The sequence below is a fragment of the Monoraphidium neglectum genome, assembly GCF_000611645.1.
Source record: "Monoraphidium neglectum strain SAG 48.87 unplaced genomic scaffold scaffold01458, whole genome shotgun sequence".
Classification (NCBI taxonomy): domain Eukaryota; kingdom Viridiplantae; phylum Chlorophyta; class Chlorophyceae; order Sphaeropleales; family Selenastraceae; genus Monoraphidium; species Monoraphidium neglectum.
The window spans coordinates 1-13,983 of record NW_014012170.1 but is presented as its reverse complement, the minus strand read 5'-3'; the positions used below and the strand labels follow the sequence as shown (position 1 = coordinate 13,983).

The following is a 13,983-nucleotide window of genomic DNA, read 5'->3' as shown; positions in this document are numbered from 1 at the left end:
CGGCGGTCCCAGCAGCCACGAAGCTGGAATGCTCAGCCAGCCGGAGGCGCACCCAGCCGATGAGCACACCCGGCACCCCAGGCTCACCTCCACCGCGTGTGTGAGCGTGGCGTTGTACCCCAGGACGAACAGCCGCTTGCTGCTCGCACTGTAGCCCCGCACCACCTGGGTTGAGTGGAAAGAACAGTTGCCGGCGATGGCGTACGCGCGGTGTGTCAGGCTGCAAACAGAACTGAGCAGCGTGGGACGCAGCAGGCAAAGGCAAGACATGCAAACACCAAGCAGAACCGGTATGCACGCGCCACAAAACGCTCGACAAGGCTGCTGATGCCGGCCCTGCTCTGCTGAAGGCAACTCTGCTCGCCAGACAAAGATCAGACGAGTTGACCCAATTCAACCGAGTTTGACCGAGTTTGACCACGCACCTCCTCCAGGTTGAGGTCGGGCGGCGTGTGCCTCAGGCGCAGGTCAGCCTCGATGTGGGTGTCGTTCAGCTCTGATATGAAGGTGTCCGCCCAAGCCTGTGGAAGTTGTGGAGAAGGTGGCGATGCGGTAGCTGGGAGACCGGTGAAAACATACAGGCGGATAGTGGTGACGAGCGGCACTCGAGGGATGCGAAAACCGACAGGACGCCGCAAGGTGGTTGTTCTTGGCTGGGTGCACGAGCGGCCGAGGTGAAAGCGCCATGGTCGCAGAAGATAAGAGGGAAGAGTTGACCCGAGCAGCAGTAGAGCCGCGTGCCTGCGCCGTGTGGGTGGCCACGTGCATGTAGTTCTGCCGATGCCGCTCCCGCCGCTCCTCTTCGCTCATCGTCAGCGCGTCCTCGATGGCCTGGCCCATGACACGCAATGACAGCGAGTGACGTCAGCTTTGGGTCTGGCTGGGCCGCTATCATGGCGCCGGGTGGAAGAGGTGGATTGCTCAACCTCTGGCTACAGGCTTGCGTCGAACAAGCGCAGTAAGAGACAGGCGCCGGGGAATACGCACCCACACGTGCGCGCGCACGCATGCACACGCACCAGCACACACGTACACGCAAAACACAAAGCAAACAGAGAAAAACACACTCACAGACCCATGCATACCATACACACACACGCGCAAACACACACACACACACACACGCATGCTGCCCCGCCCCCTTCTTGCCTGCGCCACATCAGCCACGTTCCAGGGGTTGACCAATATGGCCCCCGCCCCCAGGCTCTGCGCCGCGCCGGCGAACTCCGACAGCACCAGGACGCCCGCATTGTCTGACTGGCAGGCCACGTACTCATATGACACCAGGTTCATGCCGTCGCGCAGGCTGTTGATGAGCGCCACGTCTGGGCGAGCGATTATGGGGGCGGGGTGGGGGGAGGAGTTGGAAGAGGTTTGGTGAGGAGGAGTAAGGAAGAGGTAGGGTTTTCAGTGCGCCGCAGTTGGGAATGCGGAAGGTGGTGAGTGCCGGCTGGCAGCTTTGAAAGAAAAAATGGGAAGTTGCATGAAGTGCTGTCACACTTGCTTGCAAGGCACAGCTGCCTACGGTCATAGCTTAGCGATCCTCCTCGACATGTTGGCATCATGACTTGAATCAAGCAGCCCAATCAAACTTGGCCAAGCCTCAGCGGGGACGACGCACAAACAGCAACATGATTATCAGATTGGAACGCATCCACCACAGTGGCCACAGGCATTTCATCAAACGTCCAACACCCGGTCAAACTCGGTCAAACTCCGCACCAGTGACGGCGTACAGTGCACACAGCTCATGGAAGCTGAGCTGGCGGTCCAGGTGGTGGATGGGCACGTAGGTCAGGGTGCCGAACGCGCCGTTGATGCGGCCCACGATCTCGTGCACCATGGAGCGCAGCCGCTGGTACTCGGGGACGTCTGTGCGGCTGGGGACAGCGATCTGGGGGTGGATGAGAAAATTGAAGGGCAGAGCGTGGTGAGCAGGGGTGCAGGGGTGGCAGAGAGGTGATATGAGGAGTGGTGGCGCTGCCAAAGGGATGCGCCTTAGAATAGAGTGTCCGAAACAACAAGGGACGTGGCTGACAGGGATCCTGGTCGCATAGCATCGCATGGACCCTCGACCGGGAGGCTGCCGGCAGGCCTGTCGCCGTCCCCTGACTGGTAGGTATACTTGTGTCTCAGCAAGGGCGTTGTAGGCCGCCCAGGAAGCTGCTTCTCGCCGGCCACCACTGCGGTGTCTGTGCCCATCTCCCTCTCACCTGCACCAGCAGCACCTTGTCGCGCCACTCAGGGTGCTCCTGCGCAGCAGAGCCCGAAGGAGGTCAGGCGGCTGCACATTATAGCAAGCACCGCTGGACCCACCAAAGCTGCAACTTTGTCCCTTGAGAGCCACCGACCAGCCGCCCTGATGGTCGCACTCCCGGACCCAGATGTCCCGTTTCTGCTATCTAGCCCAAACCCATAAGATCCTGGACCGAAGGAAAACCGCTGGCGGGCGGTTGCCCACCTGCAGGAACTTCTCGAAGGCGAGCAGCTTCTGGGGGATTCCCTTGATCATGTCCAGCCGGTCGACGCCAAGCATCACCTTGCGCCCCGCATACCTTGGAAGTGGGTAGGTGGGTCAGGGGGCACGAAGGCGGGCGGTGCAAGCGCGGGTTGGATGAGGGGCACAGGCATGGCAGCCACGCCCTGGCTTTGGCAGCTGGGGCAAAGCTGAGTGGCCCGGGCAGCCTGACAGGTCGGTTGCCGTCCCCACCCCAAACCGCCACACAACACACACACCAACACACCTTCCTAAATGCGGATGCACCCAGCCAATCCTTCAGCATTGCGCCACAGCCCTGCTTATATTGCCTTCCAGAACCCCACCTGTTGAGCAGCTTGGCTATGTTGCCCTGTACCTCCTCAGCCTCCAGCGCAGCGGTGAAGCGCTCCGGATCAATGCCTTGGGTTGAAGGAGGGTCGGTCAAAGTCAGTCAACACGCGGTCAATGTGTAGTCAAAGTGCGGCCTCAGTGCGGTCAAATACAGTCGGGCACACTGAGAAAAGTCAGCTGACACAGGTGTCGAGGACGCTTGGAGGCGTGATCACGAACGCGGTGGTGACACGGGGGCCGAAGGCTGGCAACACCGTGAGCGGCGCACTGCGGTAACCCACCGATAGGGAACGCGGCGACGCGAGTTATGCTGCCGTTGTCCTCGACCCCCTCGGGGGTGCCCTCCAGCCCCAGGATGCGCGTGCAGCTGCTGATGAAGTGGCGCGCGTAGTCGTAGGTGTGAAAACCTGGGAGGCGGTCGTTTTGGGGGGGTGGAAAGGTACCGGTCAACACATTTGAATGACAAACAAGGAAGAGGTGGGCACGGCAAGCAGGCAAAGGTTGAGACTTGAATCTGCCTGGAGCACAGCTCACCACAGCGCCTCCGCCTCGACGCCTTGCAAACCCGCAATCCTTACTCCCCTGGATCTTGAACTGCAAGCTACCAACAGAAGATCGCCCACCCATGAGGTCAGCCTTGAGCACCGCGCGCATAACGTCCCCTACAAACTGCCAAACCTTGAACCCTGAAACGCATGCGATTTTCCGGTCAAACATACCGAAATTTGCCCACCTATGAGGTCGGCCTTCAGCACCGCACGCAGCACCTCCTCCCTGACGGGCAGCGTGCGGTAGATCTCCGAGGAGGGGAATGGCGTGTGCAGGAACCAGCCCACCTGCAGAGGATTTTTTTAAATTGGGGTTGAGGGTGCGGCACAAACGTGATCTTGCTGGCCGCAGGCTTCGGACGCAGCAAGCAGCATTGGAGTGCTGAATCCAAGGATTGCCCCAAGGGAATCAGCAGGAGACGCTGACGAGCTGGTGCGGCTGACAGACAGGTCAAGACTGGTCAACCCCGCTCCCGACGCGCCCCGACCCTGCCAGGGGCCAGCGCGCGGCGTGGGGCCCGAGCCCGCCGCCCGCCGCGCGCCTTCATTTTGGGGTGCCCCTGCTTGAGCAGCTGCGGCAGCAGCATGAGGTGGTAGTCCTGCACCCACACCATGTCCCCGCCTTGGTAGTGCGCCAGGACCACCTCCCCGAAGCGGTCATTGGCTGCCGAGTACGCCTGCCGCGGCGGGGCGCGGAGGGGGCAGGCATGGCGTCGCCGCGACAGTGCACGTAAGAGACAAGCCAACCAGAGGCAAGCAGCCAACCAGAGGGGTTGATTAGAGCTACTGCCTTCTAAGTATTGAGCAGAGCTAGCGGGCCAACTGCCAATGTCAAACACGCTCATGCTCCGACGGCGCAACGCGGCCTGCCGTGCGCCCTCTACACAAGAGCAGCATTCATCGCCTGCCCAGCTGCCCGCTGCCCAGCGGCCCGCGAGCCGCACATGCCGCAGCTGCCGCCCAGGCTGCACGTCGCGCCCGCGCGCGCGCGGCGCCGCCGCAGCGCGGCGCGCGCACCTGCCACTGCATCTGCATGGTGTGGTGCTCTGTCATGCGCTGCCAGCCGTCCATATTCAGCGGGACGTAATGGAACAGCTGCCACAGCACGCTGTTGCAGAAGCCGTTGTAGTAGAGGTCGAGCAGCTGGGGCTCCAGCCAGACGGGCACGTAACCCTCCTTCTGCAGCATGGCCGCCAGCGCGTCTCGGTCGCGGCCCGGCCTGACGTAGATGCCTGGCGCGGCGGCGGTGGCGACGGCGGCGGGGACGTGTTTGGTGGCGGCGCGGGTGCATGCGCGATCGCGTGTGTGGAGACAGCAGCGAGCGCATGCGCACGCGCGGGCACGCGTTCGTGCGCATGCATGTCCACGCACGCATGGTGAAATTGTGCGCATCAGAAGTTGGGGCGTGAGGACAGAGCCTCAGAGGCCCGGCCCTTACTGCAGACGTGTCCATGCATCTGGCGGGCATCAATTGCTTGAGGATGGAGCGGCCGACTCCAACCAATGGGCCCGCAAGACGCAGCGGCACAATGCAGCGCAACCCACCTGGCCAGCCGACCCAGAGGGTCGTGTAATTGCCGACCCCCATGAGCGCGCTGACCAGCCCGCCCGCGCTGATCTGGCGCGAGGGGCGGCGGGCGCGAGGGCGGCGGGTTGCTTTGCGCCGCACGAGGCGCCTTTCGGGAGCTGCCGCGGCCTGCATGGGCGCCGCATGGGCACCGCATGGCGCGTGCTGGCACTCATGGGCGACGCGCTCGGCAGACAGCGCAGGGTCCAACCACTGCGCGGACCCGTCTGCGGCCGCCACGCACGCCCTCGTCCCGCGCCCGTGCCGCTCGAGGGAGCAAGCCGTGCTTGCCGGCCGGCCCATGCGCAAACCCCTCCGCATGGCCGCCGGACGCCCCACCGATGCCCGCGCCCTCGCGCCGCCTGCTGCCCCAGCCCCACCCGTCCTCGCCGCTTGGGTGGGTTGCCCCCTGCAGCAGCCCACGGCCCCGCATGCGCCGCACCTGCAGCCGCCATCTGCCCTGCGGGTCCTTGGAGCAGGTCACTGGAAGCCGATTTGCCACCACTATGAGCCGTGCGTTGTCCAGGGGAGCGTGCCGGCTGCGGGCGCCATGATGGGGTGCGGCGAGATGGGCAGCCGCGTGGCGCCGGAAGGGGCCGAGGAGCTGCGGGGTCGCAGCGGCGCCCCCAGAACGCCCCCCGATACAGGTTCTAGGAGCGGGGCTGCCCTCGCATGTGCCCGTTCATGCCGCGCTGCTGTGGGCGCCGCGGCGAGGTACCGGCGAGGGGGGCAGCTGCAGCGCGCCCTGCTTCCCGCCACGCCCACCTGTCTACCGGCACCATGTCTTCCCAGCCATGGTCCCAATCCTCAAAAGTCTGCAGCTCCTGAGTGCTCCGACTCTTGCGGATCCGCTCCCGCAGCAGGCGATCTGCGGCCGTGCGGCGCAGGGCGTGCAGGCGGGGGCGCGGAGAGGCCTCGAACACGCGTCCCTGCAATGCTTGGGCGGGGTCGCGCGCCGCGGCGGGGCGGGCGGGGGCGGGCCAATGGACGTGTGCGCGGCGCAGCTGCGATTGCTCTCACCGACTCTGGACGATGGCACGGCCCTGCCAGTGGAAGGAGTGCGCGGTGATGGCGTCCCCTGCCCCGACGGCCCACGTCCCTCCGATGATCCAGGCACCATGTGACTTTATATGAGGTTATATCCGAGTCACTCAGGTTAATCGACGGGCTGCATCAGGCCCGTGAGATCGCCAGTGGCATCCTGCATTCAACGCCTGGATCGACTCATCGACAGTGTATGCAGATTATGTGTCTCAGTAATGCACAGACAATTGAGCCTTACTGAGCCAAACAAAAACACCGCCTACACTGGGGGGTGCAATAACTGTGACTGTTACTCATCGACAGCTTTTTGTCGCACCCAACTGCAGCGGCGCAGCGAGCCGCAGCCACAACAGAGCAACGGATTGCCCTGTTCAGTCCTAGACACCTCTGCAATAGGTGTGGCTTGGCCCATAGGACAGGCTGTCGCCTGCCTGGCCGTTCCACAGGACGACGCAAGAAATGCCAGCAAGAACCCCCCACCCAGCCATGCGAAATGCAGGTCGCAGCAACCCTTGGTAATGCACACTATGCATGCTAACCAACGTAAGAAATATCAACTGCCGACAGCGAGCCTATCAAGCAAGCAAATGCAGAACCAGGTGCCTGTGGGCGCCACCAACCTGCAGCCGCGGCAAGCACGTGCGCAGGTGCCCGGCAGTACACACACCCGCCCGGCGTGGCCGGCCGGCCGCCCGGCGTGGCCGGGCCCGAGGCCTCAGATCACGAGAACACGCACTGGTTGCTGTAGCAGTCGCTGTCGCTCGAGCAGCTCAGCTGGCCCATGCACGGCGCGCACGAGTTGCCGCCGCAGTCTGTATCCGTCTCGTCCCCGTTCTTCACGCCATCGAAGCAGCTGGCCGGCGCGCACTGGCCCCCCACGCACACGCTGTTGTAGCAGTCCGTCTTGACCAGGCAGCCCGCCGAGTCGCCGCACAGGTCAGGGCAGCTGCCGCCGCAGTCGACGTCGGTCTCGGGGCCGTTCTGCACGCCGTCGTCGCAGGCCGGCACGGCGCAAGTGCCCGTGGCCAGGCAGATGCCGCTCTTGCAATCGCTTGCAGCGCCGCAGGCGAGCGTGTCGTTGCACTTGGTGGTGCAGTTGCCTCCGCAGTCAAGGTCCGTCTCCGCGCCGTTGTTCACGCCGTCGCTGCAGCTGGGCACCGCGCACTTGCTGCTGGTGCAGACGCCGCTGGAGCAGTCGCCGCCGGCCGCGCAGCCGCTGAGGTCGGCGCACTTGTTGGGGCAGCTGCCGCCGCAGTCGACGTCAGTCTCGTCGCCGTTCTTTACTCCGTCCTTGCACGTGGGCGCCGCGCACTGGCCCACAACGCACACGCCACTCTGGCAGTCCTTGCCGACGGCGCAGCTTAGGAGGTCGCCGCACTTCATGGCGCAGCTGCCGCCACAATCCAGGTCGGTTTCTGCTCCATTCTTCAGCCCGTCGCTGCAGCTTGGCACGGCGCACTTGCCGTTGGTGCACACGCCGCTCTGGCAGTCAGCTCTGAAAATGCAACCCTTGAGGTTCGCGCAAGCAACCGGGCAGCTGCCGCCGCAGTCAACGTCGGTCTCGGCGCCGTTTTTGATGCTGTCGCTGCAGCTGGCCGTCGCACACTTGCCGCCGCTGCAGACGCCGCTGGCGCAATCAGCCCCGGCCGCGCAGCCGGAGGCGTCTGCGCACTTATTGGGGCAGCCGCCGCCGCAATCAACGTCGGTCTCATTGCCATTCTTGAGGCCGTCTGTGCAGGTGGCACCCCCGCACCTGCCTCCGCTGCAGACATTGCTGGTGCAGTCAGAGGCCAGGACGCACATGCGGGTGTCGGCGCATTTGGTGGCGCAACTGCCCCCGCAATCGACATCGGTCTCTGCTCCGTTCTTCACGCGATCGCTGCAGCTGGGTGCGGCGCAAGCTCCGGACGTGCACACGCCGCTGATGCAGTCTGCCCCGGCGAGGCACTTCTGCCGCACAGAACAATCAATAGGGCAGGTGCCGCCGCAATCAACATCCGTTTCCGCTCCGTTCTTCACGCGATCGCTGCAGCTGGGTGCGGCGCAAGCTCCGGATGTGCACACGCCGCTGATGCAGTCTGCCCCGGCGACGCACTTCTGCCCCACAGAGCAATCGATTGGGCAGGTGCCGCCGCAATCAACGTCGGTCTCCGCTCCGTTCATGACGCCGTCTGAGCACGTGGGCACCGCACATTTGCCGCCGCTGCACACGCCGCTGGCACAGTCAGCAGCGGTGCCGCAGCCCTTCAGGTCGGTGCACTTGTTGGGGCAGCTGCCGCCGCAGTCAACATCGGTCTCGTTCCCATTCTTGATCCCGTCAGTGCAGCTGAGGTGGTATGATTGCGAAAGAGCTGTCAGGCAGATGCAAAGCAAAGGAATGACACACCTGCACTGCGTGACCGCAATCAGGGCAGCGGAGACCTTGTGCTCCCTGCAACCACTCCAATATGCAGGCATAAGGAGTTCCTTGTTCTGCGCCCTCCCCGACAGAGTCGCCTCCTGTGTGTTCCTAAAGCTACATCAGCGCACAGAGCGCAGCACAGCACTCTCACCGGGTAGCACGGTGCATAGTGCACTAGGACCCACCTGGATGGCAGCTGCGCCACGCACACCCCGCCGTAGCAAATCCTGGACGCGCAGTCCCACATGCTGCTGCACCGCTGCCCGTTGGCGCAGGACTTCTCGCACACTGCCGCTCCGCAGTCCACGTCCACCTCAAGGGGATCTTTCACCAAGTTCGTGCAATAGGGCGCGGCCCTGAGAGGTCCGAGTGTGTGGCGGGGTGACCAACGTCAGTGGCATATGCATGGATGCCGCACCAGCCGGGCCGATGCTCACAAAATCTGGCCGCCCTGCACACAGCCGGCAGGCTGGCTTCCTCAAATGCAGTGAGCTGTTGCCAATTGTTCGTTGCCGCACAATCCATGACAAAACGCTCTGAGCAGTCCATGCTTCGTTTGTCTTGGCAACCAACGGGTCCAAGACCCGCTCGTGCGTGTGCGCACCTGCACACGAGGCTCTTGCAGGTGGCTGAGGCGCAGTCGGTGTTGTTGTTGCACGCCTTCCAGGTGTTGCACTTGTTCTTGCAAAGCCCGCCGCAATCCACGTCCCCCTCGACGCCATCTTTGACCCCGTTGGTGCATGTGCTGGGCTGGTCGCACTTTCCTGAGTTGCAGAGGCCGCTCCTGCAGTCGCGGCCTGACGCACAGGCAAGGCCGTATGTACAGAGCGCGCTGCAAGCGGCGCCGCAGTCCACGTCGGCTTCGGCCCCATCCTTGATGCCGTTGGTGCAGGTGGCGGCTGCCATACACTTGCCGCTGGTGCAGATGCTGCTGCGGCAGTCCCAGGTTGTGGTGCATCCCTGTGAACAGTGGGCAGCCGCAACGAGGGTGGTGGTGCTGTCCAGTCAAAGATGTCAGGATGAATCTGCATATCCATCAAGGAGCCCGAGTAGAAATCAGGGTGCCGCTTGCAGTGCGTGAACGGCCAAGAATTATCTCTTTCGCGATTGACGAAAATCACCTGACCGACAGAGCACGCAAAGTCGCAGCCGCCGCCTCCGCAGTCAATATCGGTCTCGCGGCCGTCCTTGATGCCATTGGTGCAGGTGAGCGCCGCTCGGCAAACACCGCCGACGCAGTTGTCGGACAGGCAGCCGCTGTTTGATGTGCACGCCTTGCCAGTGCCGACCTGGGCGCGCGCAACGGCCACCAGACTGCGGGGGCGCGAAGCCAGGGAGAGGTGGGCACGTGACGTGGTGCTGCTGGCGCTGCCCAATGACACTGCAGTACTGGACTGCCCGGCGCCTGACCGCGCATCACCCTTTACGGAGTCACCTGTTCACAAAAATCCAGCGGCAACCAACGAACTTACCACCCGATCGCGATAACACGTGCCCACACGCCGGCAAGCCCCGCTCCCCGCCTCATCGTGTTGGTCAAAGCCCGACGGGCGCACAGATGGGAGCGAGGCTGGATTCTCGGGCCTGACTTTATCAACGTACTATAAAGTCCGCACGAAATTCTTTGATTGCTTGCCGTGATGGGCTGGCGCAGAGCCCAAGTTGGAGTGCCCCAAAGGCCAGTTGCTGACTGCAAGGATCCTCGAAAAGTTGCGGTACTGTAGTGCATCACAAATAGACGGATCCTCGTATCGTATAGACAGCGGATTGATCAACTCACTGCTGGGGTCCACTTGTGTCACTCGGACGGATTTCAAGCACCGCACTGTTTTAGAAGCGCTGTGATCCCTCATTCTTACGGTATTAATTGTTATGCATGTTGCTGGATCTCGAGTCGCGTTCACCCTGCTCAGATCTGACGGGGCAATACTTTCTGTGCAACCTGCGCGATGGCTGCCGCCGCTTCCCCGCGCGGTGAGAGCGCACTGATGCATTTCCTATACCTCCATGTGCTGCAGATCGTATCCACCTGGTTTGACTCACCGGCGCGCAGGCGTCCAGGCGTCCACCTGCCCCGCGCCCCCACCTGCCCCGTGCTGCAATCACCGCACCACCGCGCGGGGCCTAGGGATCCACCGCCCTCCGCGGTCCTCCCAACCATGAGCCCCCTTGCACATCACGGCCCCTCGCAGGGCCCGCGCCGGAGTCGAGCGAGGAGCACGAGCCCCGCGACTGGCGCGTGCTGCGCGGCGCCATGCACATGCTGTGGCGGCAGGGCAGCGTCATGACCCCAGTGGAGGCTCTTGAGGGCGTAAGCGAGTGGGGGGTGGAGCGGTCAAAGGCCCTCTACAACTGCAGCGGCTGGGGGGCGCCGTACTTCTCCATCAACGAGGAGGGGCACGTGGTCGTGCGCCCCAAAGGTGCGTTGCATGGCATGTGGGGAGGCATGCAGGGCGCATGGGCGCGTCCGTCCCATGGGGGTATGGGTGCATGGGTGCATGGCGGCGCAGCAGTGCTGGGATTCACATGCGCTGTGTTTCTGTGCTGTTCGCTTGGTCGCATGGGCGCGTACGTTCGCGCAGGACAGAAGGCAGGGGACCCCGCATGTTGCTCGGGCGGGACCCACCTACATTCAATCACGCCCGTGCACGCCATGTTGCCCGATTGCTCAGGGCCTGCGAACTAGGCGCCGTGACTCGCACCCTGCCAGCCCTCGCGTCCACACACCCCCTGACAGACCTCGCGCTGCGGCCTTTCTGCCCTCAACCCCTGCACACCACCCCCAATCCCAAAATCGGCGTTGGCCGCCAGGGGACGACAGGGAGGTCGACGTTTTCAGGCTGGTTCAGGAGCTGCACGCCCGCGGCCTGCGCACGCCGCTGCTGCTGCGCTTCCTCGACATCGTCGGCGATAGGATCGAGCGCCTCAACGTGCGGCGGCGCGGGAGCAGCGCGGCGCCCCTGGGCCTCGTAGATGGGCGGCGGGCCTCCCTGCTTTGCTCAGAGGACAGCCTGTGCTTGCAGCGGCGCGCCACGGGCTGGACGCGCCGCTGCACCCACGGCGTGCAGGCAACACTTGCGCACATTGGGACGCGGCCAGTGCTGCTGGGTGTCAACCAACCTGGGACCGATTGGCTGCAGGCTGGTCCATGCCCTTGCCGGGGAGCGTCGCCGGCCTCGACCCCTGGAAAACACGCCCGCACGCCTCGTCTGCGCCCGGCCGCCTACTCACACCCACCTGGCAGAAAGCGTTCCTGGGGGCCATCGAGCGTTTCGAGTACCAGGGCGCCTACCGCGGCGTCTTCCCCGTCAAGGTGAGGCGGCGGAGCCATACCCCGACGGGTTTGTAATCTCCAGTATCACCCCTAAGCTCCCAGTCCCCAGTTGCACCCACAAGGCCGCCTGCCTTGCTGAGTTTCCTGTCAACTCACAGCCGCATGCGCGGACCGCCAACGTCCGGCCGCCGCAGTGCAACCACGACCGGGACCTGATCCGCTGCATGGTGGAGCACGGCCGCCCCTACGGCTGTGGCCTGGAGGTCGGCTCCAAGGCTGAGCTGGCCATGGTCATGTCAGTCCTGGCCGACGTGCCCGGCGCCAACCTCATATGCAACGGTGGGCGCCGGGCTGGCTCGCCGCCGCGCGGCCGCGCCGGGGTTGGCGGCTTCGATTCCACAAGGGCGCCTCAGCGGGTTAGAGGCAGGCGAGGGCGCGTGCTCGGCCGATTACCGTACGCAACCAAAGTGGACCTGCAATCAAGTACAGAAAAGTATAATCATCACAAGAACATGCTTCTTGCTGGCCCACTGCAACCACGTGCTCTTACTAACCGCAGCGATTAGTCGCTCGGCATGCAATCACACCCTGTCGCATCAATGTGCCATTTGTCCTGCGACGACTCACCACTCTGTGCAGGCTACAAGGACACAGAGTACATGGAGATGGTGCGCTTGGGGCTGGCCGGGTGCACAGGGGCAGTGAGGGTTTGGGATACTGCAAATCAGTTGTCGGCGTGCGACCCCGCCACATATGCTTGCGACCTGACTGGGAGGCAGTGATATGGGGAGACAGCTTCACAGGCCCCAGTGGGCAACCGCGCGCCGCCATGCCTGCTTCCACCCTCGGACTGCGTTTTCAAGCGCTGCCGTGTTGCAAACAATGCGCAGTACGGTACACACACATGCACACCCGCCATGAACGTGCACACGCGTGCACGCACACACGCACACACACACAACCCTTTGACCCTGCAACCAGGTTCTGCACTGCCGCGAGCTGGGCATCAACGCGCTGGTGGTCATGGAGCAGTACGCGGAGCTGGGCATGCTGCTGGACGCATCGGCGCGCCTGTGAGCGGCGCCCTGGGTTCGTCTCCTGCGTGTTGAAATCCGGCAGTGGTCCTTCGCAAGGGTTGAATGCAGAAAATGCCAAGGGCGGCCTCTTTTGTGGTGGATTGTTCCGCGCCCGTCATTTTCAAGACCAACGGTTGGACGCCTCGCCAGGTTGCCCGGGGCCCGCCACACAGCAGAGGACTGCAGCGGCCGCACCGCCGCCTCGGCAGCATCCAACTGCACCCGGAGGCCAGTGATGGCTCTCCTGTGAAAGCCTCAGCTTGCGCTTCGCGGCCCTCGTGTCGCCTCCCTTCCCCCAGACACACACTCACACATGCGCGCGCGCGCACACACACACACACACACACACACACACACACACACACACACTCACATACACGCCCCCACCACGCACGCACTCCACCCTCAAAGGGGCGTGAAGCCGGGCATCGGCATCCGCGCCAAGCTGACCACGCAGCACCGGGGCCACTGGGGCTCCACCTCCGGTGCGCATTGCCCCCGCACGCCGGGCGCCCCGCGGGGGCCCGCTGCCGCCTCAAGACAACGCCTTGTGGACCAGCTGTTGCCCCTGTCTCTGCTCTCTCACCCTCATGCGGGTGCCTGGATGAGTTGATCAAAGCCTCACGCATCACCTGCAGCTTCTTCATCCACACTATCCACACTATCCAACAAATCTTTGTCCAATACCCTCAGGCGACAAGGCCAAGTTTGGCCTCAAGGCCCGCGAGATCGTGGCGGTTGTTAACCGCCTGCGCAAGGATAAGCTCCTGGACTGCCTGCAGCTGCTGCACTTCCACTCGGGATCTCAGATCACGTCGATCAGGGAGGTCAAGGAGGTCATGAGGGAGAGCAGCTTCCTGTATGCTGAGCTTGTGAAGGTGAGGGGGGCAGGTCAGGGACACACGGGATTGGTTTTTGACTCACATTGGTCCCAAAAGGGTGGCCCCGACCCCTGGCGGGATCGTCAGGGATGCTGTGAGTTGTACTTGCACGCGTGGAAAGCTTGCAGTGCGGGTACTTTTTGCGCGTGCGTCGAGACTCATGTTTGTGTGCGAACACGTCCGTGTGCACATGGTGTGGGTGAGCTGGTGGGGTGGGCATGGGGGACGGGGTTGGGGGCGCAACCACAGGCGCCCCAACTCTCCTCCAGACGACATCCTCAATCCTGCCCCGTCGACCACGCGCGGGCGCGTAACACAGGCTACCAGAACCACGCTGCTCCGATCACTACATACCTCGGCTC

At 63.7% G+C, this 13,983-nt stretch overlaps 3 protein-coding genes across 3 annotated transcripts; 1 reads left to right on the top strand and 2 right to left on the bottom strand.

Moving 5' to 3' along the window:
• Positions 1 to 425: 425 nt before the first annotated feature.
• On the bottom strand, positions 426 to 6,065 carry MNEG_7945 (alpha,alpha-trehalose-phosphate synthase (UDP-forming); the record flags this gene model as incomplete). Its single annotated transcript, XM_014043584.1, has 15 exons — positions 426 to 521; positions 718 to 831; positions 1,168 to 1,325; positions 1,723 to 1,894; positions 2,214 to 2,252; positions 2,462 to 2,555; positions 2,824 to 2,899; positions 3,112 to 3,237; positions 3,564 to 3,666; positions 3,867 to 4,055; positions 4,396 to 4,610; positions 4,924 to 4,996; positions 5,169 to 5,484; positions 5,711 to 5,813; positions 6,041 to 6,065. Coding segments are annotated over 15 exons (1,899 nt in total), but the record flags the coding sequence as incomplete, so codon positions are not given.
• Positions 6,066 to 6,709: 644 nt separating this feature from the next.
• Positions 6,710 to 7,372, bottom strand: MNEG_7944 (hypothetical protein; the record flags this gene model as incomplete). Its single annotated transcript, XM_014043583.1, has 1 exon — positions 6,710 to 7,372. The coding sequence occupies one exon, from the start codon at positions 7,370 to 7,372 to the stop codon at positions 6,710 to 6,712; it is 663 nt and encodes a 220-aa protein (XP_013899037.1).
• Positions 7,373 to 10,339: 2,967 nt separating this feature from the next.
• Positions 10,340 to 13,935, top strand: MNEG_7943 (arginine decarboxylase; the record flags this gene model as incomplete). Its single annotated transcript, XM_014043582.1, has 10 exons — positions 10,340 to 10,364; positions 10,583 to 10,810; positions 11,202 to 11,359; positions 11,635 to 11,703; positions 11,823 to 12,003; positions 12,304 to 12,332; positions 12,646 to 12,737; positions 13,152 to 13,225; positions 13,434 to 13,618; positions 13,891 to 13,935. 10 exons carry the CDS (start codon positions 10,340 to 10,342, stop codon positions 13,933 to 13,935), a joined length of 1,086 nt encoding a protein of 361 aa, XP_013899036.1.
• Between the last annotated feature and the right edge of the window lie 48 nt (positions 13,936 to 13,983).